Source organism: Sinocyclocheilus grahami, unplaced genomic scaffold (assembly GCF_001515645.1).
Source record: "Sinocyclocheilus grahami isolate Dianchi unplaced genomic scaffold, SAMN03320097.WGS_v1.1 scaffold338.1, whole genome shotgun sequence".
NCBI classification, from domain to species: domain Eukaryota; kingdom Metazoa; phylum Chordata; class Actinopteri; order Cypriniformes; family Cyprinidae; genus Sinocyclocheilus; species Sinocyclocheilus grahami.
Genome location: NW_015505517.1, coordinates 129,335 through 147,686, shown reverse-complemented (window position 1 = coordinate 147,686; position 18,352 = coordinate 129,335). Strand labels below are relative to the sequence as shown.

General features: G+C 39.6%; 1 protein-coding gene and 1 pseudogene across 1 annotated transcript in view; one reads left to right on the top strand and one right to left on the bottom strand.

Annotated features, from left to right (window-relative positions):
- Nucleotides 1–481: 481 nt before the first annotated feature.
- Nucleotides 482–2,484, bottom strand: LOC107602936 (McKusick-Kaufman/Bardet-Biedl syndromes putative chaperonin-like; annotated as a pseudogene).
- Nucleotides 2,485–3,047: 563 nt separating this feature from the next.
- LOC107602937 (protein SLX4IP-like) overlaps nucleotides 3,048–18,352 on the top strand; it is a 50,800-nt gene continuing 35,495 nt past the window's right edge. Inside the window, exons 1-4 of the mRNA XM_016295561.1 lie at nucleotides 3,048–3,371; nucleotides 3,529–3,567; nucleotides 12,019–12,108; nucleotides 12,431–12,557. Of these exons, the coding sequence (XP_016151047.1) occupies nucleotides 3,541–3,567; nucleotides 12,019–12,108; nucleotides 12,431–12,557 (244 nt within the window). The 5' untranslated portion in view covers nucleotides 3,048–3,371; nucleotides 3,529–3,540. The remainder of the gene's footprint in view (nucleotides 3,372–3,528; nucleotides 3,568–12,018; nucleotides 12,109–12,430; nucleotides 12,558–18,352) is intronic.

The following is an 18,352-nucleotide window of genomic DNA, read 5'->3' as shown; positions in this document are numbered from 1 at the left end:
ATTTTATTTTTAGAAAAACTGAGTCCTGGTGTCCTCTACAGAGGACATATAACTTATGAATAAAATATAATTTTTCAAAAATGTTATTTTACCATTTTTTCCTTATGCTCTAAACAATGTAGTTACATGAAAAAATACTAAATTCACAAAGCTTTTTATTTCTGGTTCTCAGAAGGATATGAGAGAAGTAAAAGAGAGAATTAATGCAGTAAATTTGAATGAAGAAATGGAATCCAGTAAATCTGGAAAAAGTCATTCAGAAAATTGGAACAAAAATACAAGAAACAAAATAAATAGTTTGGAGAACTAACAGAGAAGGAAGTATGCACCCAAAATAAACTCAACAGAATGAGTGCGAAGACAGCACAAACAGGAATTATTAATAAAGCAGGGCAATACATTGCACATTCACGATTTATCTGTGCTGATTTTACTGTCGATATAAAAGCATTGTAAATATTCCAATGATTTTAATGCCGCTTTTATTTGGCCATTAAGTTTCCTAAAGACTGTATCATTAATCTAGATTCTTCCTTGTCTCATGACTCAAGAGTATAAAAGCATTAAAACAGCAGCATCTTTAGAAGGAAGGAGCTGGAGCAGCACTCTGGATCCACATGACTGGAAACAGAATCCTTTAACAATCCCGTAAGCTTCTGCCGGGACTGAAGAGTAAGAGAAGCAACAGCCTGAGCACCTGAAATATTACACAGATTTCACAGAGCCAAAATGAAATCTCTATGAATGTAGCCTGCCATGTCTTTCAATACTATTGTATCTATGCTGTTATATATTATTATGATGTTACATATCCAAATAGGATATGTAAATCCAAAAAGGCATGGCTTTAAATAAATAACAAACATAAGTACATGCATATATTATACATTACATTACATTTACATTTAGCAGACGCTTTTATCCAAAGCGACTTACAAATGAGATACATACATACCATTCAAATATTTGGGGTCAACAAAAACAGTAATATTGTGAAATAGCATTACAATTTATAAATATTTTAAATGTAACATTCCTTTGATGGCAAAGCTATTCAGCGTCATTACTCCAGTCTTTACATCATCCTTCAGAAATCAATCTAATATGCTGATTTGCTGCTTCTTTTTAAAAATTAAATTAATTTTTTTAATTAAAATTTATTTTTTTAATTTTAACATTTCTTATCAATGTTGAAACAGTTGTGCTGCTTAAAATCATGGTAAAAATTTCATGTCAACAGCACCTTTAGAAATATATTTACTGAGGAAAATGGTGATGTGTTCAATACTTATTTTACCCGCTGTATTTAAAATGTGTATTATGTATTTTCTTTTAAAAAATTTACAAAAAAAAAAGTTTTTAGTTTGCAGCAACTGCAAATAAACCTGTGTTAAACTCCATATAACGGCAATAAAGTCATGTTCAATTCTATAAATATTCCTTACTGTTGTTAAACATTTACCTGTTATCTGGACAAATGGTTCGATCAGAGCAAGTCCAAGCCTCTCTATCACGGCCACTCCATGTTTCCTCAAGTAGTGATGCAGAATAGGATGTATTACTTTTTGGCATGCAAATAATATCACTTTGTCCTTAACAACTTGTTCCCCAAGCTTCAGGAGCTGCTGAAGGAGATCACGCTCTGGGTCCACTCCCCTATGGATCTCTAAAACCACATCTTCAAGATCAGAAATATCACCTGACAGTGATACGTTGAAAACCACTACCTTAAATGGACCAGATCCCAGTCTCTTAAGATCCACAGTCTGAAGCATCTCCGGGACATCCACCAGCAGTCCTGGGAAAACAGAAGAATCGCTCACAGATTGGCCCTCAATGCCGATGGTGACTGTCCTTCCAAAGCAGGTCACACCGGAAGAGTTGCAAGGGGTGGAATACAAGAAGGCCTGTGCGATCAGTGAACTGATATGCTGCGTTTCCTTGCTATTCAACATACAGGCTGGTTTGCTGGTGATCATGCCAGTGCAATGAGTGTATCACAGCTGGTGAAGTCTACTGGCACCTTACAACCACAAGAGTCTCCTTTAAGATACGTGTTGCATTCTTCCACGATGTGTTTGTATACCTTGGCTGCTGCAGCTGTTCTGAGGTTATATTTTTGAGTATTTTCAATAAGTCTAAGCATCAAAATCCCCATAAACAGCCCAGAGTCACTGTACCGTGCGGTGTGATGTTGAACAGCAGTTGATATCATTTTGAGAAGCGGCTCAGACATATCCACTCGCTTGAGCAGGGCTGTAGAGGTTGAAGCTGTCAAGACGTGGCCGCCAACATTGTTGTGTATTTGTTTCAGTCTGCCAGTAGGTCCGTAGGCAGTACTCAGTATATTTCTCAACAGAGCCATCTTTTGGCAGATGCTACTGTTGGAAAGTGGTTCATCTGTGCACACAGCAGGCTGCTTCTTACAAATGCGAGACATACTGTGGTTTCATTCAGAGAAATTTACTGATGGTTAACGATATAGGTCAGTTACTTTTCAATAACCAGAAACGAATAGATCATGTTTAATAGTACAATATTATAAAGTGTAACGTTAACGTAAATATTCTATGTAGTCAAGGTCATGAAAACTGCATGCATAATAATTGTAAAACAATTAGTAAAACGTTGTTTTAAAGTTTAGCATGCCACTTCGCAAATACTTTAGGTCAACTAACGTTACCCATTAAAATGACTTGTTAGCATTACTGCAATCATATGAAGAATCGATGCTGATATCTATTCAAAACAAACGCAATATCTCATAAGACGTGAAGAGACGTGTAAAATGTAGCATACGAGTCTCGTAACGTTACATACCCCAAAGTTCATCTTATTGTTAAACTAACTAAACATATAAGAAAGAAAAACATTAGAATCTTAAAACCTAACGGTAAAAGCAAAGCAGATTGTCTTACACATGCTCGTATAAGAAACGTATAAAACACTAATTGCATTTTAAATAGCTAAGATTATACATTAAATGCGTGACTAATTTTGTTTAGCTATATATTGTCACGGATGTTTCGCAATTTACTTGGAATAACGAACGCGGCTGTCTGGCAAAGTATGCAGCCTCCTACATCCGACTGCGTCTCCGTGACAACTGCACGCGCCGGGGTCCTAACGTGACAGGGCAAGTTTCAAACCATCGGCGGGAGAAAATATTAAAGCGTCTTTCGTAATTACTATTTTATTGTTATGCTCGAGTCGTTTTAATTAAACGTATAGATTGTATATTGTCAATTATATCCATACAACCCAGGAATATCATAAGAAAATCTGTGAGCGTCATTTTACCATCCCTTCCTGCTTTGTGTTTTTATTTAGATTTTCTACTACTTCAGTCCAACTGCATCTGTCACGAACACGTGAGTATTTCACGCTAGGGATTTGGGTTTCATCATCACTATATGAACATATTCATGCTTTCAGCAATAACAAGTCTTTTTGGGTTTCTTTAAAGTTATGAAATTGTGACCATTTTTGTGTATGGATGATCAGCGCATTTTCTTTGGATTTTTGCAGTGTCTCATCAGAATGCAGTCTTCTAAATTTGTAGTCAAGGTATGTGAACATATTTATTTTATCTGTTGATTGTAGAAACTTGGCCATTGCTGTAGTATTTTGTGTTGACATTATTGTTTTTAATTGTGAATAAATTAAATATGCAAGGCCATTTCCGCTTTGGTAAATCATGATTATGACATAATTTCGACTTTTACTCAAGCATTTTAGACTTTTTATGTCATCATTTTAGACTTTTTTTTTAATGGCATATTGACTTTTATGTCATTATTATGACATTTTATTTCATAATTTAGAATTTTATCAATGTTTTTTTTAAAAGGTTTTTGTCTCAGCATTTTTACTTTTTGTTTCATACTTTTGACTTGCGTCATGACATCTGTCATATTTATACCTTTATCTCTTTTTATTCCTTTTATGTTATAATAAAGGATATGATATATATAAATATGATATTTAACTTTTTATGACATTGACTTATGTCATGATTATGACTTTTTATCTCAGAATTTTGAAATGTATCTAATCTTTTTGTTTTTACTTTTTGTCTCATAATTTCCACTTATGTCATAATTATGATTTCTGTCATATTTATGACTTTTTATCCTAATTTAATCTCTTATGTAATTATTGTGACTTGAAATCATGACATGCTGTGCCATAGTTATGAGTGCCCAAAGCATGATTTTTTTCTTGTGTGGCAGAAACCTCTTTGTATTTATAAGGAATCTTAAGAAAATGCATGGAGACTTAAGATCAAGGCAAAAGTTATGTTCAGTAGCTCCTCACTGCAGTACCTAAGATCCAGGGGGCGAGGTTACATCCACATCCGGGGGTGGAGAGTTTAGGGATATGTATAGTGGGAGGAGTTGGATTTGGATTCAAACTTGCCCCCTGGATCTTGCAGTGAGGACCATCTCGTGCAGTTGAAAAAAAATCTACCTGTACTTTACTTTCCTAACGCTAGAGGGGGTGGTCGCTTCAGCAATGAGTTGCCTCGGGTAGTACAACAGCATTGAGCTGTCTGAATGTATTCAATATGTAGATGTATACAGAACATTGCTACAACTTTTTCATGTTGTCCGTTTGTGCTCATTACTTGTTCAGCCTGCGTTTTGTTACAATCCATGCAAAAAACCTTTCAGATTTCATCAGAATGTTGGGGTTGCATTATATTTTCCGTACCTCAGTCTCCTTCTTTTACATTGCATCCTATTTGGATGTTTTTATAATCATGCATGTATCTATCCAGCTGAATGTCTCCGTGTTTCTCAGCAGCACAGATGCTGGACCGGCCCTGTCTATTCATCCACAGGCCAGATGAATGAATGTCAGTGCTAATGCATGTCAGATGTTTCTATTAAGCACTAAAAAGCCCCGGGTTTCTTTCTTTGTTGATGTTTCATATAGTGAAGGCTTTAACTCTAGTTCCTGGACGCTGCTGTGGATCACACACATCCGCGTTTAGTGCCAGACTTTGGCTGCATATTTCTCTCTTTCTGTCTTTCTCACTCATCATCTCTCCCGTCTTTCTGTTTTTCATTGTGGGAGAGCGCCACTCACCAACTTCACCCTCCCAGTCTGCACATAATGATACTGTTATATATGTTGCTCTCCCTGAGAAAGGAACTGTCATGCCCAACGCTGTGACCACAGGGAGACATTTAAAAATGGGGAAGCAAACAATACCATCAGCTGACCCAGTTCTCAGCTTTGGTTCGGCACTAAACACACTGTTCTAGCGGCACAGAAAACCTGTTTCATTTTTTTTTATATTAAAATATTTTATTCTATCCCAGCTGAAAGGGATTCCAAAGAAGGTTGAAAACCTGAAAATTCTGATTGTTGACCCTCATGTTGTTCCAAACATGTATGGCTTGCTTTCTTCGTTGGAACAACTTTTTGTCCACACAATGAAAGGCATTATATTGCATAAAATGCCTTACATGTTTGGAACAACATGAGGATGAACACACCCAAAAATGAAAGTATACTCACACTCAGGCCATGCACATCCAAGTAGATGGGTTTGTTTGTTCATCGGAATAGATTTGGAGAAATTTTGCATTACCTCACTTGCTCATCAGTGGATCCTCTGCAGTGAATGGGTGCAAACAGTAGTCCAAACACTTCATAAAAACATCACAATATGTAATCAACACGACTCCAGTCTATCAATTAACATCTTGTGACGTGAAAAGCTGCATCTTGGTAATAAATTCAAATACATTTTTAACTTCAAACCTCTATCTATAATATTGCAAGGAAAACGTTGTCTTGTCTGAATCAGGTGAAAAATATACGGTGCATGTCAAGCATCGTTTACAAGCAAAAACAATTCTAAACAAATATGTTGGTGGATTTTGATGTGAGAGGACAACAGAGGATGGACCTTTTCACTGGAGGAAGCATTTTAATTAATTATTGATTGGTATTTTGTGCATAAGTGGCCAGAAGATAAAATAACTTATTGATGGATTTTTTTGTGAACTTTTTGAAACCTTGTGAACTTTTCACTTTTTCATTTCACCTGATGGTGTGTACATTTTCAGCAGACTTTCATTTTGGGGTTAACTATTCCTTTAGGACAACTACAAGTACACTGTAAGAGAAAATACATAGAAAATTGGAAAAATTACTGATAAATTTTTGCCAGGACATTATCAGTTATGTTTACTGACATTTCCTTTAACCCTAATACAAAATACAGGTAACACACCTGTGTAAGTGATTTGTAGAGTCATTCTTTGAAGATCCTGACAAGCTTGACACTTGTTTCCACTGTGTTTCCACTGTGATCATGTTTCCACTGTGCAGTGCAGTTTTTGTAGGCGATGAGATGCTCCCACGTAAGTTGACTCATGCTACAAGTCGAGGCCCTGACTTTCTCCTTAACGCCTCAGAAGACACTGAATATTTACACAAGACCTGCCACGCCACTCCGCTGTTATACCCATCTGGTGTAGGAGATGGTGGGAGAGCGCAATTCTTGTTTTTGAGTATGAACGTTAAGTGCTGGGTAGCATGACAGATGTCTTGGCTCTGGTTTGTGTGCTAGGTCGACTTCCCTGGTAGATATGGACCACACACTTGGACCTCCGAGCATTCTGTTACTGTCATCAAATCAAGGAAATATGTTGCCATTTCTGAAATGCAGAGGAAAAACTGAGATGGATGCAGCTTAACAGACATGGGAGGATGTCATAGAATTCTTATGTATTGTCTTTTTAGATGATGTCCAATATATATTTTTTAGTTGCTGCAGATATTTAGGTTTACAAACTTAATGTAGGTAGTTTAGCAGTAGTTCTGTAAACTACAGTTACATTACATTGTAAGGAAGTGGAGGGATGGTTGTTTGGTTTTTCCTGTCTCCCGATAGTTCCTTTTTACTAGAATTCTTGGGAGCTTTCTGATATTGTTCAATTGTTTGAAGAGCTTTGCCAGGTGATATTCCTGCCTGTACGGAAAAAACACAACTCCATTCAGGTGTGATAACATCCAGAGATTAACTTAGACAGCACTTCAGAGTTCCTAGAAATAAAGGCCAGCTTAGTCATAATCACTGATTTATTAGTGGTTTGTGTTAAGGTTGTCAAAACCCCTGACCCTAAGCAGTGGCTCCAGACTAAAAATGATTAGGGATTTGTTTGGCTCCTATAATAAACATTAGCTTATAAACAAATTGCTTTAATTTAGCAAATGGCTTCTCTGGTTAAACAATACAGAATTGCCAAATAATTGTACTTTTGTACAATATAATTTATTTCAAGGAAAAAAAAAAAGCTCTCTAATGGGTTGTTTAGAATCACATAGCCAAAAAATGACTTCTGGTTAGGTGTGGGAGGGAGTCCATTTCGAGTAATGCCTCTGATTGATTTAAGGCTGAGTGAGTTTGATTCAAACTGATAATAAAATCTGAATATTTTGGGGATCTGTTTAAACAATTCATTAAAAGAGTAATCATTGGTTCATAAACCAGACATCACAACTCTTGTTGTGTTCATTGTTGCATGCAGCAAACACCAGCACACACACTAAAGGTGTAATTAAAGAACACCACCTCATGAGATGATATCTAACAAAACCACATACCTTATATTTTTCTATATCACTGTACAAAAATACTGTCATATGTATGGATTTTATGAGTAAAAATTATAACCATATAATTTAGAGCGAAAAACAGTAAAAGGACATTCTCTCTCTGGCAGAAGTCCTTGCGTGACACATTACATGTGACTATGATTTATATAAATAAATGTATTTCTTATTTTTGTTACTTATCAGTATTGTACACGAGGGTGTTTTGTGTTACATGATATTTATGTTATTTAGTTAATGTTTATTGTATTATTTTAATGTCATATGTGGTAACCCTGATGGTGTTTTGACCCTGAGCACCCTATTGTTTTCCTGTAAATTTTAACTTAATATTTTTTGCAGTGTAATTTTTTATTTATTGTTGCAAATCTTAAGTTGTCGGTCACATTTTTAGTATTTCAGTTAAGTTGCTAAGTTTGTTTTGCATGGATGTAAGTCTCATTTGGCTTATTGAAGTGAGCTGTACTGTTGTCTAAGACAAATGCCATATAGACCTTTATTGAAAGAGGGGTTTGAGCCATATCTAAAGAAACCATCACAGAACACCTTAGCAACCCCATAGCAACATCCTGGCAACGACCCAAATCACGCTAGTATCATAGCGCTGAGTTTTGCATGTAAAAATCTAGTTAAACTTGTTTGTGTCTTATTATAAGTTATAGCTCTCTTGCTGTTTAAGATTGACAGCGTTAATGTTGACCCTCTTGAGGGAACGCCAAGTGACTCACGCCATACAAAATCAGCAATCAGCTTTTAACAGGCAACACCCATAGATCTGAAGAATTCCCTCAGGCTCCGGAGACTGTTCGTCGACCTGCAACGCTCTTACAAAGACAAAGATGGAGCTAGACGAAGGGGGAAGTTTTATTGAGTGAGACTGCTTCTGCTGCCCTCTGTCTCTTTCTCTCTCTCTCTCTCTCCCCGCATAAACATCTGTGGCTGGTTAATGTTAGCCCCGGAGCTAAGTGCAGAGAAAAGGGGTCTGGTTCTCACAGCAGCGATAGCAGTGGTAAAAGGGCAGGGAGGTGTGGTGGCGAACAGGCAACTGCTGCACAAATGCTCCTGGGCCAACTGCCCAACACTAATCAGAGAGTGAGGGCAGGAGAAAGCGCAGTTGGGGAGGGTGAAACTGATAAGAGAAGGTAAAAGGGGAGCATCTTGGGAGCTGCAAGTGATTTAGAGCAGAGCCAAGAATCCAAAAAGCCAAAAGCGACCAAGTTTGCCTCATGTGTTTTCTCAGCGATTGGGAGTAGAAAATAGCACGGCTTAGTCGTGGACTTCGGTCAGAGCGGCGGGGACTGATTTGGTACGGTTTTGTTTTATTGTTTGTTTGGTTTCAGGGCCTTTGTTGTGTGTTTTTGGCAGGCCGTGCTGATCTGATAAAGAGTGAAAGGTAAGAACAAGCTTAATCAGGAGGTTATTGACCCACAGGAAACTTCAGGTGTATTCAACGAGGATCAACAAACAAAAGGATATAGAAAAAGAAAGAAGCAGTTCTTTGCCTCAAGCCATATAGACAATAATTTATATGGTGACGACTAAGAAAACCTTGTATGATCCTATCTGCAAAGGGTTTCCTGAAGACAGTATCACTCTTCCTCTAGAATTTGACAAAGAGCTGTCAAGACTTTCATTGCACAACAGTGAAGGATTTGTTAAAACCATTGCAGGTGTTTAACATAAGCAGACTAATAAATCACACATGGATGAAAAATAAACCAGTGCATGAAAAAGTAACTCTGCAAACAAAAGAAACTCAGCAAACAAACCTAGATTACATTTCTGAGAAATTTCATGTATCCACCGAGGAATTGTTTAACAGAGGTTGTGCAGCGGCTAAGGTCAGAGATCAGAGGTCAGAGACCGATCTCTGCAAATACAGCCAAGGATTTTCTTGTTTACTGGCATAATAATAGACTTTGGATGGGCTATAGTATTTGTTATTGTGAAGTTTTGCAGTTGAACTATTTTGAGACTCAACAAATCTCACACAACAAATATGAATCCAAATCTGTAGATCTTTTTTATTGCAGTTTGGTAATGCAACATTGTTTAACTTGCTTGTTTTCATGCAAACAGGATGGTTGTTAAATGTACAAAAGCTTGGAGTGGCTTAGGCCTGACTCTTCCATCCAATCAAACGGGCATCTTTCAGTTTCCTTTTTTAAAGGGATTGTTCACCCACAAATAACAATTCTGTCACCATGTGCTCAATTACTTGTTTTAACTGTATTTCATTGCTCATGCAACAAAAGTCAGGAGGTCCAAAGCAACATCAGACCCCAGACTTTTACTGTATGGACAATAAATAAATGTTGTGCTCTGTAGAAAGAAGAAATACATACAAGTTGGCACAACAAAATAACACAATTTTGACACCAATTGCTCTAATCTTTCATGAACCAGCCCTTGTCAGCCGAATTAACTCATGTTAACTGCACATTTAAAGACAGGCACCATATTAGGCAAATCCAGTTTACTGCCTCTCCCTGTCCTATAGTCACACAGGGCCTGGAAAAGCCGAGTGAACATGCCTCTCTAGCACTGGGAACATTCCTACAGTCATCTGTAATGGCATATTTCAGATTTCGAAAAGAAAGTGGAGAAAACAGAACAGCATGCGATAATGTGGTGGTTCCAGAGGCAGCATACGAAGACACATTATGGGGTCATCGAAGCCGAGCTCCTTTTCACCGCCTGATTGACAGTTCCCGTCCATCCCCTCCAATGCTTTCCCACGCCACAGTAATTGTGGAAGGCAGTCAGCCGAAACCACTGGTCAGTCGCAGAATGGCCACAGCACAAAGACGTGTAGAGAAAGCCGCCCAGTGTTTTCTAAAGGATCTGCTGTTCTCCACATACACACATACATAAGGATGCCTCTGTTTCTTCTTTTAGCTCTTGTTTCCGCTTGCCTGCAAATGATTAACTCTTTCTTGGCTTCAAAAGCTTCATCGGATGAGATGATGGATGATGGAATGAATGTATCTGTATTGATCTCAATGAAATGAAAACGACCTTAACACAGATCCTAACAGAGCTGTCTCATGTGTCACCACCTATGTATAGCCACTTATCCTTAAAAAAAGACTTCCATAGTCTAACACAAGGGGGCAGCCTGTCCCTCAAGTTCAGCAGGGCCGCCATCAAGCTAACCCTCATGTACACAAAGCAGCAATTAGAGGAAAATATGCTTTCATGTCAAAAACAAAGCTATTTGGCAGCACGATTTGGCCTGTCTGTGTGCTAATAACGTGCCGTAATCCTGCTTGACTGGAGATTAATTCAGAGGTTAGAAGCCAAACGAGAATGCTGGAGACGTTTTATTTACTCAGTCGCTGTAGATTCCTCTGGCATGGGGAGGCATAAATCATTGCTTATGGGACAAGAGAGAAAGAGACAGAGGAGATGTAAAGAGAGAGAAATTAAGTGTAGAGAGCGGTGCTGAACAATGGGCTTTACCCAACACACCCTTCTAATTCACTCTCACATCATCCCTTCCCAGCTGGCCTCGGAGAACCCAGAACATTATTGCCTGGCCACTTTAGGACTTCTCCAGGGCCTACTAAAACGCACACTCACTCACTCACATGTGTTCTATCGGGGTTTTATCAGGCACTCTGGAAGTGCTCTAGAGTGTGTTCTGGACTGTGTCTTGAAAAGGGGAATTTCTTCTTGTCTGCTCCCCTCTGATGTCATCAGCTCGTTCCCCCTAGCGTCAATCAAGTTTGTGTCCACATTTGCTTTGAGCTCAGGTGTTGACATGCTTCAGCACCAGCTCCTCTCCGGCCTCTTGCGGGTGGTCCTGGAAAGGACTGTGTGAGAGGACCGAAGCACAGTGACAGGCTTGGTCTTGCGCTCATGTGTAAAACATAATCAGGCCGGTGTGGACCGGAGATGTAACGATTGCCTAAATGGCCGCGACGGCTCTGGCTCTCCTACTCCGCTGTGACTTATTGTCCCTGACGTGCTGACGCAGCGCTCCAAGAATCCCACTCTTCGCATGAAGTTCTGCAGCCTCCCCGAATCTGGCCCTCTTCTCGTCACATTTCCATAAACTAACAGGTTAGCGAGGGCATCCTTTAGTAAGGCATCTCCTCAAGCTGCAAATACTTTGCTGTATCAGTCTTCCGCACGGCTTTGGTTTTAACACCACCATCTTTGAGATCAAGTGTATCTGGTTACTGACATAATGCTAATGAGGTGCATTTACAAAGCTTGTAAAACTGGTGTGCAGAGAGGGGGAAGCAGATGCACAAAGAAAAGAGGAAGGGGATGGAGTGACTTGCCTTCAGCAATGAATTTGAAGGTGTCATTCAATCAGCTCAGTGATGACTTCTTTTTGTTGTGTTTAAGCCCCCATCTCTCTCTCTTTCTCTCTCAAAGTGTGGGAATTTCGCCGTGCTAGTGGATCTTCACATACTGCCCTTAGGTGGCCAAGACAATGCCAGCTGGTTCTCTCCAGAGCACAGGAAGGTACGGGAATAAGGGTGTGTTTCTGTTTGTGTATGTCCTCTTACACTTCAATAGACTGATACTGCAGGAATCTGGAATTTGGATTTACTCTTGGGGATCCCCCCATCCTCCTTCTGCTTTTATAAGATATATGTTTTCATTGGCCCATGCAGCCAAAAGGCTTTGAATGATTTTCCCTCCCAGGTTTAACTCTACATGCAGAACGTCTAGTTAAATTTGAGCTCCATATAAAAAGTTTAGGACGAATGTCACCTTGGGAGGTTTGTCTTTGTTTTCAAGATTGCAAATATGTGTGCAAACTCTTGTGCGTTTGTATGCACAGGAAGTCGGCTCGCTGATTAGAGATGCATTGGAGCTGAGGGTGAGGCAGTTTCAAGAGGCCAGATACCAGAAGATCCAGCCCAAACCAAGGAAGGATCTCACCCTGACCGCCCCGCTCTGTCATGAAGGTATAGCACACATGGGCTCTGCATACTGTCTAGTAGTACTAATATGGGTTTGAAACTTACTTCGAGTCGAAAAAGCGTGTTCTTTATAGTATGAATATGGTAGTATGAATGAAATTCTGACATACTGCATCCACCATATTGTCACTGTCACATGACCTACCAATACCAGTGGTGGAAGTGACTGTATCACTTCATTGACAACTTCTCTCCCAAAGCCTCATGGGGAATTTTAGAGTGCTAATCAGATGCACACTTTAGAATCTAGCCAGAAGTAATGGGTCATCTGGGTACTCTTCACCTAGGGCTGGGTGATATGGCCAAAAAATTATCTCAGTATTTTTTTTTCATATCAGTCGATATCGATAATTATCACGAAAAATGTTACATGTTTATTTCTTTCAAGTTTAAAGGCAGATTTTTGCTCCAATGTGAAAGTTGTAAAAACCAGATGGTTAATTGTGGTTTTCAACTATTCTTTATGGTCAGAACATGACAAACACTTCTCCAGTAATTTTTCCTTAAAGTCCCCCTGTAGTCAAATAATTGATCCCTTAAAACTTATCTTTGATCATCAAAATTACATATTTAAATGTTTTTTCTTGTGAACATAATTTTCTCATGCCTTAAAATCGCTTGAATGTAACTCTACACCCTTGCCTCATTTACTATAGCTGATCTATGAATATGCAAATGAGTCCCGCCTCCACTCAGTCACACCAGCCAACGCCTCCTGATCCACTGAACTGTAGTAAATGCAAAACAATGGCATACACGGATAATGACTGATAAAACTATGTTTTTACTAGCGGACAACTACAGTGAATACTGTAACATTTGTTAAAGTTACTTACTTGACGATGTTTTGTCCTAAAATGCCTTGAAGACTCGAATGCAGCTGTTTGTGATTCTTAATTCGCACCCGCGAGCATACACGTGTGAAGTGCAGACGCCGATGCGGGAGAGGTGGGCTACTTTTACACTGTTGCCACGGGTTATAATGCAAGTTAGCAGTTCTAAATTCACGTTAAACCACAGCCTCACAGGTTTTTTGCTCTGATTTATTTTTGTTTTTTTGCTGGTATTGGTATATTTTGCATGTTAGTGATAGGAATCTATCCCTTGACGTGATTGGTTATTGGATTGTAACGTAGCAAACCAAGGGCTGTTTCAAACCGCATTTCTTGGACTGCCATTGAGAAACTCCAGTGTAATGAGAAAATACTCAGCAATGGTGTTGATTAATAGATTGGCACATGGTTTGTCTAAAAGCATATTAAAAACACCACATAGACAAATAAACAACATAAAAAACTTGATTTTCACTACAGGTCGACTTTAACAAAATAAATATCTTAATAGAACAAAATAATTTCTTAGTTCTGCATGTTCTAGTAAAGAGTAATATTGTTTCAAATCAAGAAACAAGTTTGTGTTGCCTGATAATATTAATTACATTTTAATTAGGATGCAGATGTAGATTTGTGTTCATTATCAAAATCAGTAATATCTGTAAAAATTGTAGCAATCTCATTTTTATATGGTGAAATTTAATTATTCTGACTGTTTAAGGTGTTTTTTTTAACCATTGGTCTTCCATAATATACATTTAGATCATGATAATCACAGTTAAAACCACATATATAGCACCTCAATACCATGGTAAAAATGTAATATGGTTTGTAGGCATTTATGAGAAACATTAGTCTAAATACATTTATAAATGCATAAACGCTATAGCTTAATCACAACAAAATACTGTAATTATATTCCATTACTCCTCCTTCAATATATTTAATACGTCTACATTAATAATATAATAAAATTCGACACGAATACCCACACTTCTGATACAATACCATGGTGCAGTTAGTGCTACTACAGTAAATCCATGGTAAATGATGGCGATTTGTAGATTAAAAAGTCTTCTGATTGTATCGTTGCGCTCAGTGTTTCTGCTGTTTGTCAGTGCTTTCATCTGGCTGTAAACAGAGTTGTTTGTGTTCCTTGCTGAATTCAAGTGCTTCACACTGGATCTCACAGCGTTGTTCAGTGTCGCATCAGCGAGTGAACCCATCTGCTCTAGTGAAGCTCGCGCCGCTGTTTGAACTTTGATCCGAGCGGATAAACGCTCCGAGTGGCACACTTCAAATGATTAGAGCTCTTTCGTTCCGCCTTTGCCGCATTATATCAAACATTTATCAAACTCTTGTTATCGTTTATCGAGGAAATCTATATCGTGCGATAATTATCGTTATTGATTTATCGCCCAGCCCTATCTTCACCTACTGTTTTATGAATTCGGACATACTCATCTCACGTACTATTTCTCACCTACTATAGGGTTAATAACCTCCATACATAGGCAGCATTTCATAGCATTTCTTTTCTAGAGTTGTTGCTGTTTAGTTGGCAATGTTAGATATCTAACTGCATCATTTTGTTTATGCCATTGGGATGTGTTCAGAAGATGATGACGTACATACCCATCTCTTAGGTTCATTAATGTCTACTAATGTTTAAATATACTGATTTATATTGTACCCATTTGAACCACAAATACCACTGTACTCTTTCAATACAATACCGAATGTACGTGTCAAGATAAGAAATATCTGTTACACCTGCATATTTGACAATTTGCTATAGGCTATTGAAATATATAATTACCCATGATCAAGCTGCAAGTGAAGACCTGTCTTTCCCTCACACCTACTTCAGAAACGATGTCTCCTTCATAAACACGAGACATGTCACACTGCTTCACAGCTCGATCACTCTGTACATGGTTGTCCCACAGATTTCAAAACAAAGTGGAGAAATTGAGGCTATACCTGCACGCCAGCAAGAATAAAAACTAGTTGAGACTAGGTAGCACTCCCCAGGAGTGTCTCCACCGCCCCCACAGAGATGTAGGTGAATGTGTTTGACTTGGCTTTTCTTCAGCATATATGCAAGCCACCTCTGTTTCTTTCCTTCATATTCTCTTATTGTGTTTTAACTGTATGTTGACCAAGAAGCTACCAGATTTTTTTTTTTATTAATTACAAAGTTCTTTTGAACATCCGAATGAAGTCGAACTTTTACTTTATGCCTGTTGTCAACAGATTGGTAAAAAATAATTATTTGTGCAGCGATTCCCATCTTTCAGATCCTATGAGAACATTTTTGTTTTGTGTGAACTCGCCCAATTTTCTTGATATTTTCGTAATTAGAATTTCCTGTATTAATTTTTCCTACGGTATTTTTATATTCATGGACAAATAACTGTTATGAACCAGTTCTTTTTAGTAAATCCAAAAACAAAACATAAAAAAACCCCAAAACAAAACGCAACAGCGTGACTGGTGTGACCTGATTCCTAAAATGAACAATTCTTACTGTTTAGTGAATTGAATACCTTGCATTAAACATACAAAGTGACTAGTGTAGGTTGTTTCATGAACAAATGTAATTCAGTTCAATTAAATTAAATGATCAGTTATCAGGTTGAATCAGTCTGAAACACTGTAAATCCTGTATAATTTCCAGCATTGGCAAAGACCGAATTAACAGTATAAATGAAATAAACTCAAATGATTCATTATCAAGTTGAATTGAAATCTAATCAAATCGAGTCATAAAAATGTATGATTCTGAATCAAATTGAAAGGGTAAATCTGCTACCCAGCCCAATTATTATAAGACCGTTCATAGCTGTCAGTGTTTTGGACTTGTTTTCTCTTGTTTTACCCCTGTCTTTTTCCCTGATTTTCCATGTATGGTCTTTTTCCTGTTCTCGTTTAGTTTAGTTTAATTATGATTCCTGGCACCTGTGTTTGTTAATTATCCTGTGTATTTAAGTTCCTGTTTGTTCCTTCCTTTCTGTCGGGTCTACTCGGTGAGTTCGTGCATTTGCTTCAGTTTCTATGTTGGAATCTCCCCTGTGTTTCCTTAATAAAGATGGTTTATGATAACCCGTGCCTCCTGCATTTTCCCTGCAACGACGAACCGTGACAGAAGACCCGACCAAGGACAGTAAGCGGCGCCCCCACTCCACGTGTTTGTTTTTCATTTTTAAAAGTGTTTTGATTTTCCGTTTGTCAGTCAAACCAGCCGGCCGCAGCATTCTCAAGCCCGCTGACCACGCCTTTCACCCTGAACCTAAAGGGGAATCTAAGGAGGAGAAGGCAGTCGGCTCCAGCCCCAGTGCCCGCTCCAGTGTGGGCTCCAGCCCCCGAATACAGCCCAAAGAGGGCTCCTGTCCCCGAGTCTAGCCCAGTGAGGGCTCCTGTCCCCGAGTCTAGCCCAGTGAGGGCTCCTGTCCCCGAGTCTAGCCCAGTGAGGGCTCCTGTCCCCGAGTCTAGCCCAGTGAGGGCTCCTGTCCCCGAGTCTAGCCCAGTGAGGGCTCCTGTCCCCGAGTCTAGCACAGTGAGGGTCCTGTCCCCGATTCTAGCACAGTGAGGGCTCCTGTCCCCGATTCTAGCACAGTGAGGGCTCCTGTCCCCGAGTCTAGCACAGTGAGGGCTCCTGTCCCCGAGTTTAGCCCAAAAAAAGCTCCAGTCCCTGAGTTTAGACCAGAGATGGCTCCAGTCCCCGAGTTTAGCCCAGAGAAGGTTCCAGTCCCCGTGTCTAGCACAGAAAGGGCTCCAGTTCCCATGTCCAGCCCAAGGAGGGCTCCAGTCCCCAAGTCAATCCCAGGGAGGGCCACAGTTCCCGAGTTAGGCATACGGGGGCCTCTAAAGACGATATTCTCCCCAAGGATTTTTTTGGGGGGGGTAGTAGAGGTCCATCCGTGGAGGCCAGGCCAAGTGCAGAGGCCAGACTCTCCGAGCTCACTGTTCTGCCATGGCCTCCTGAACTGTCTGCTCCGCCACGGCCCCTGAGCTCCCTGTGCCATCATGGCACCCTGGACTGCCTGATCTGCCATGGCTCCTTGTACTGCCTGTCCCGCCATGGCCCCCTGAGCTCCTTGATCCGCCCTGGAGGCCTCCCGTGTCTCCGTCCTGTACCAGCCTACAGGGCTCCCACCCCCCACTCCCCGGTGGATATGTTACGGTGTGGGACGCGCCTTCCGGGAGGGGGGAGTTATGTCAGTGTTTTGGACTTGTTTTCTCTTGTTTTACCCCTGTCTTTGTTCCTGGTTTTCCATATATGGTCTTTTCCCTGGCACCTGTGTTTGTTAATTATCCTGTGTATTTAAGTTCCTGTGAACTTCCTTTCTGTCGGGTCTACTCATTGAGTTCGTGCGTTTGCTTCAGTTTCTATGTTGGAATCTGTGTTTCGTCAATAAAGACGGTTTATGATTACGCGTGCCTCCTGCGTTTTCCCTGCAACGACGAACCGTGACAATAGCAGGGCTGGGCATTGACACAGATTTTATTTTAAATCCAATTGTCCTTAATGTGAGAAGTACCTCAGGCGCTTGGAATACGTCACAAATAGAACAAGGCATCGGTTTACTGTTGGGGATTTGTACGTTGTGTCCCATTACGTCATGTCAAATTGCATCCAGTGCATCCACAGGATCTCTGATTAAAATGGGTTTTATTGTCTTTAGTTGCATCACAGTGCTCGAATCCTATGTAGACACAGTGTTAGTTTACCAGCACAAAAAAATACAGGATGACCAGTGTAACCTGATTCCCAAAACAAATAATTCTTATGAGCTGGCCAGATTTCGTTTCGAAATGACATCACGTCCGTCATACTTCGATTTCACTTGAAATGTACTGGGGCCTTAAAGGAGGTGGTTCTTTTTGCACAGGTAGCACTTAAAGCCTGTAAAAGGCTGACTCACTGCATGAAACAGGTCCCGC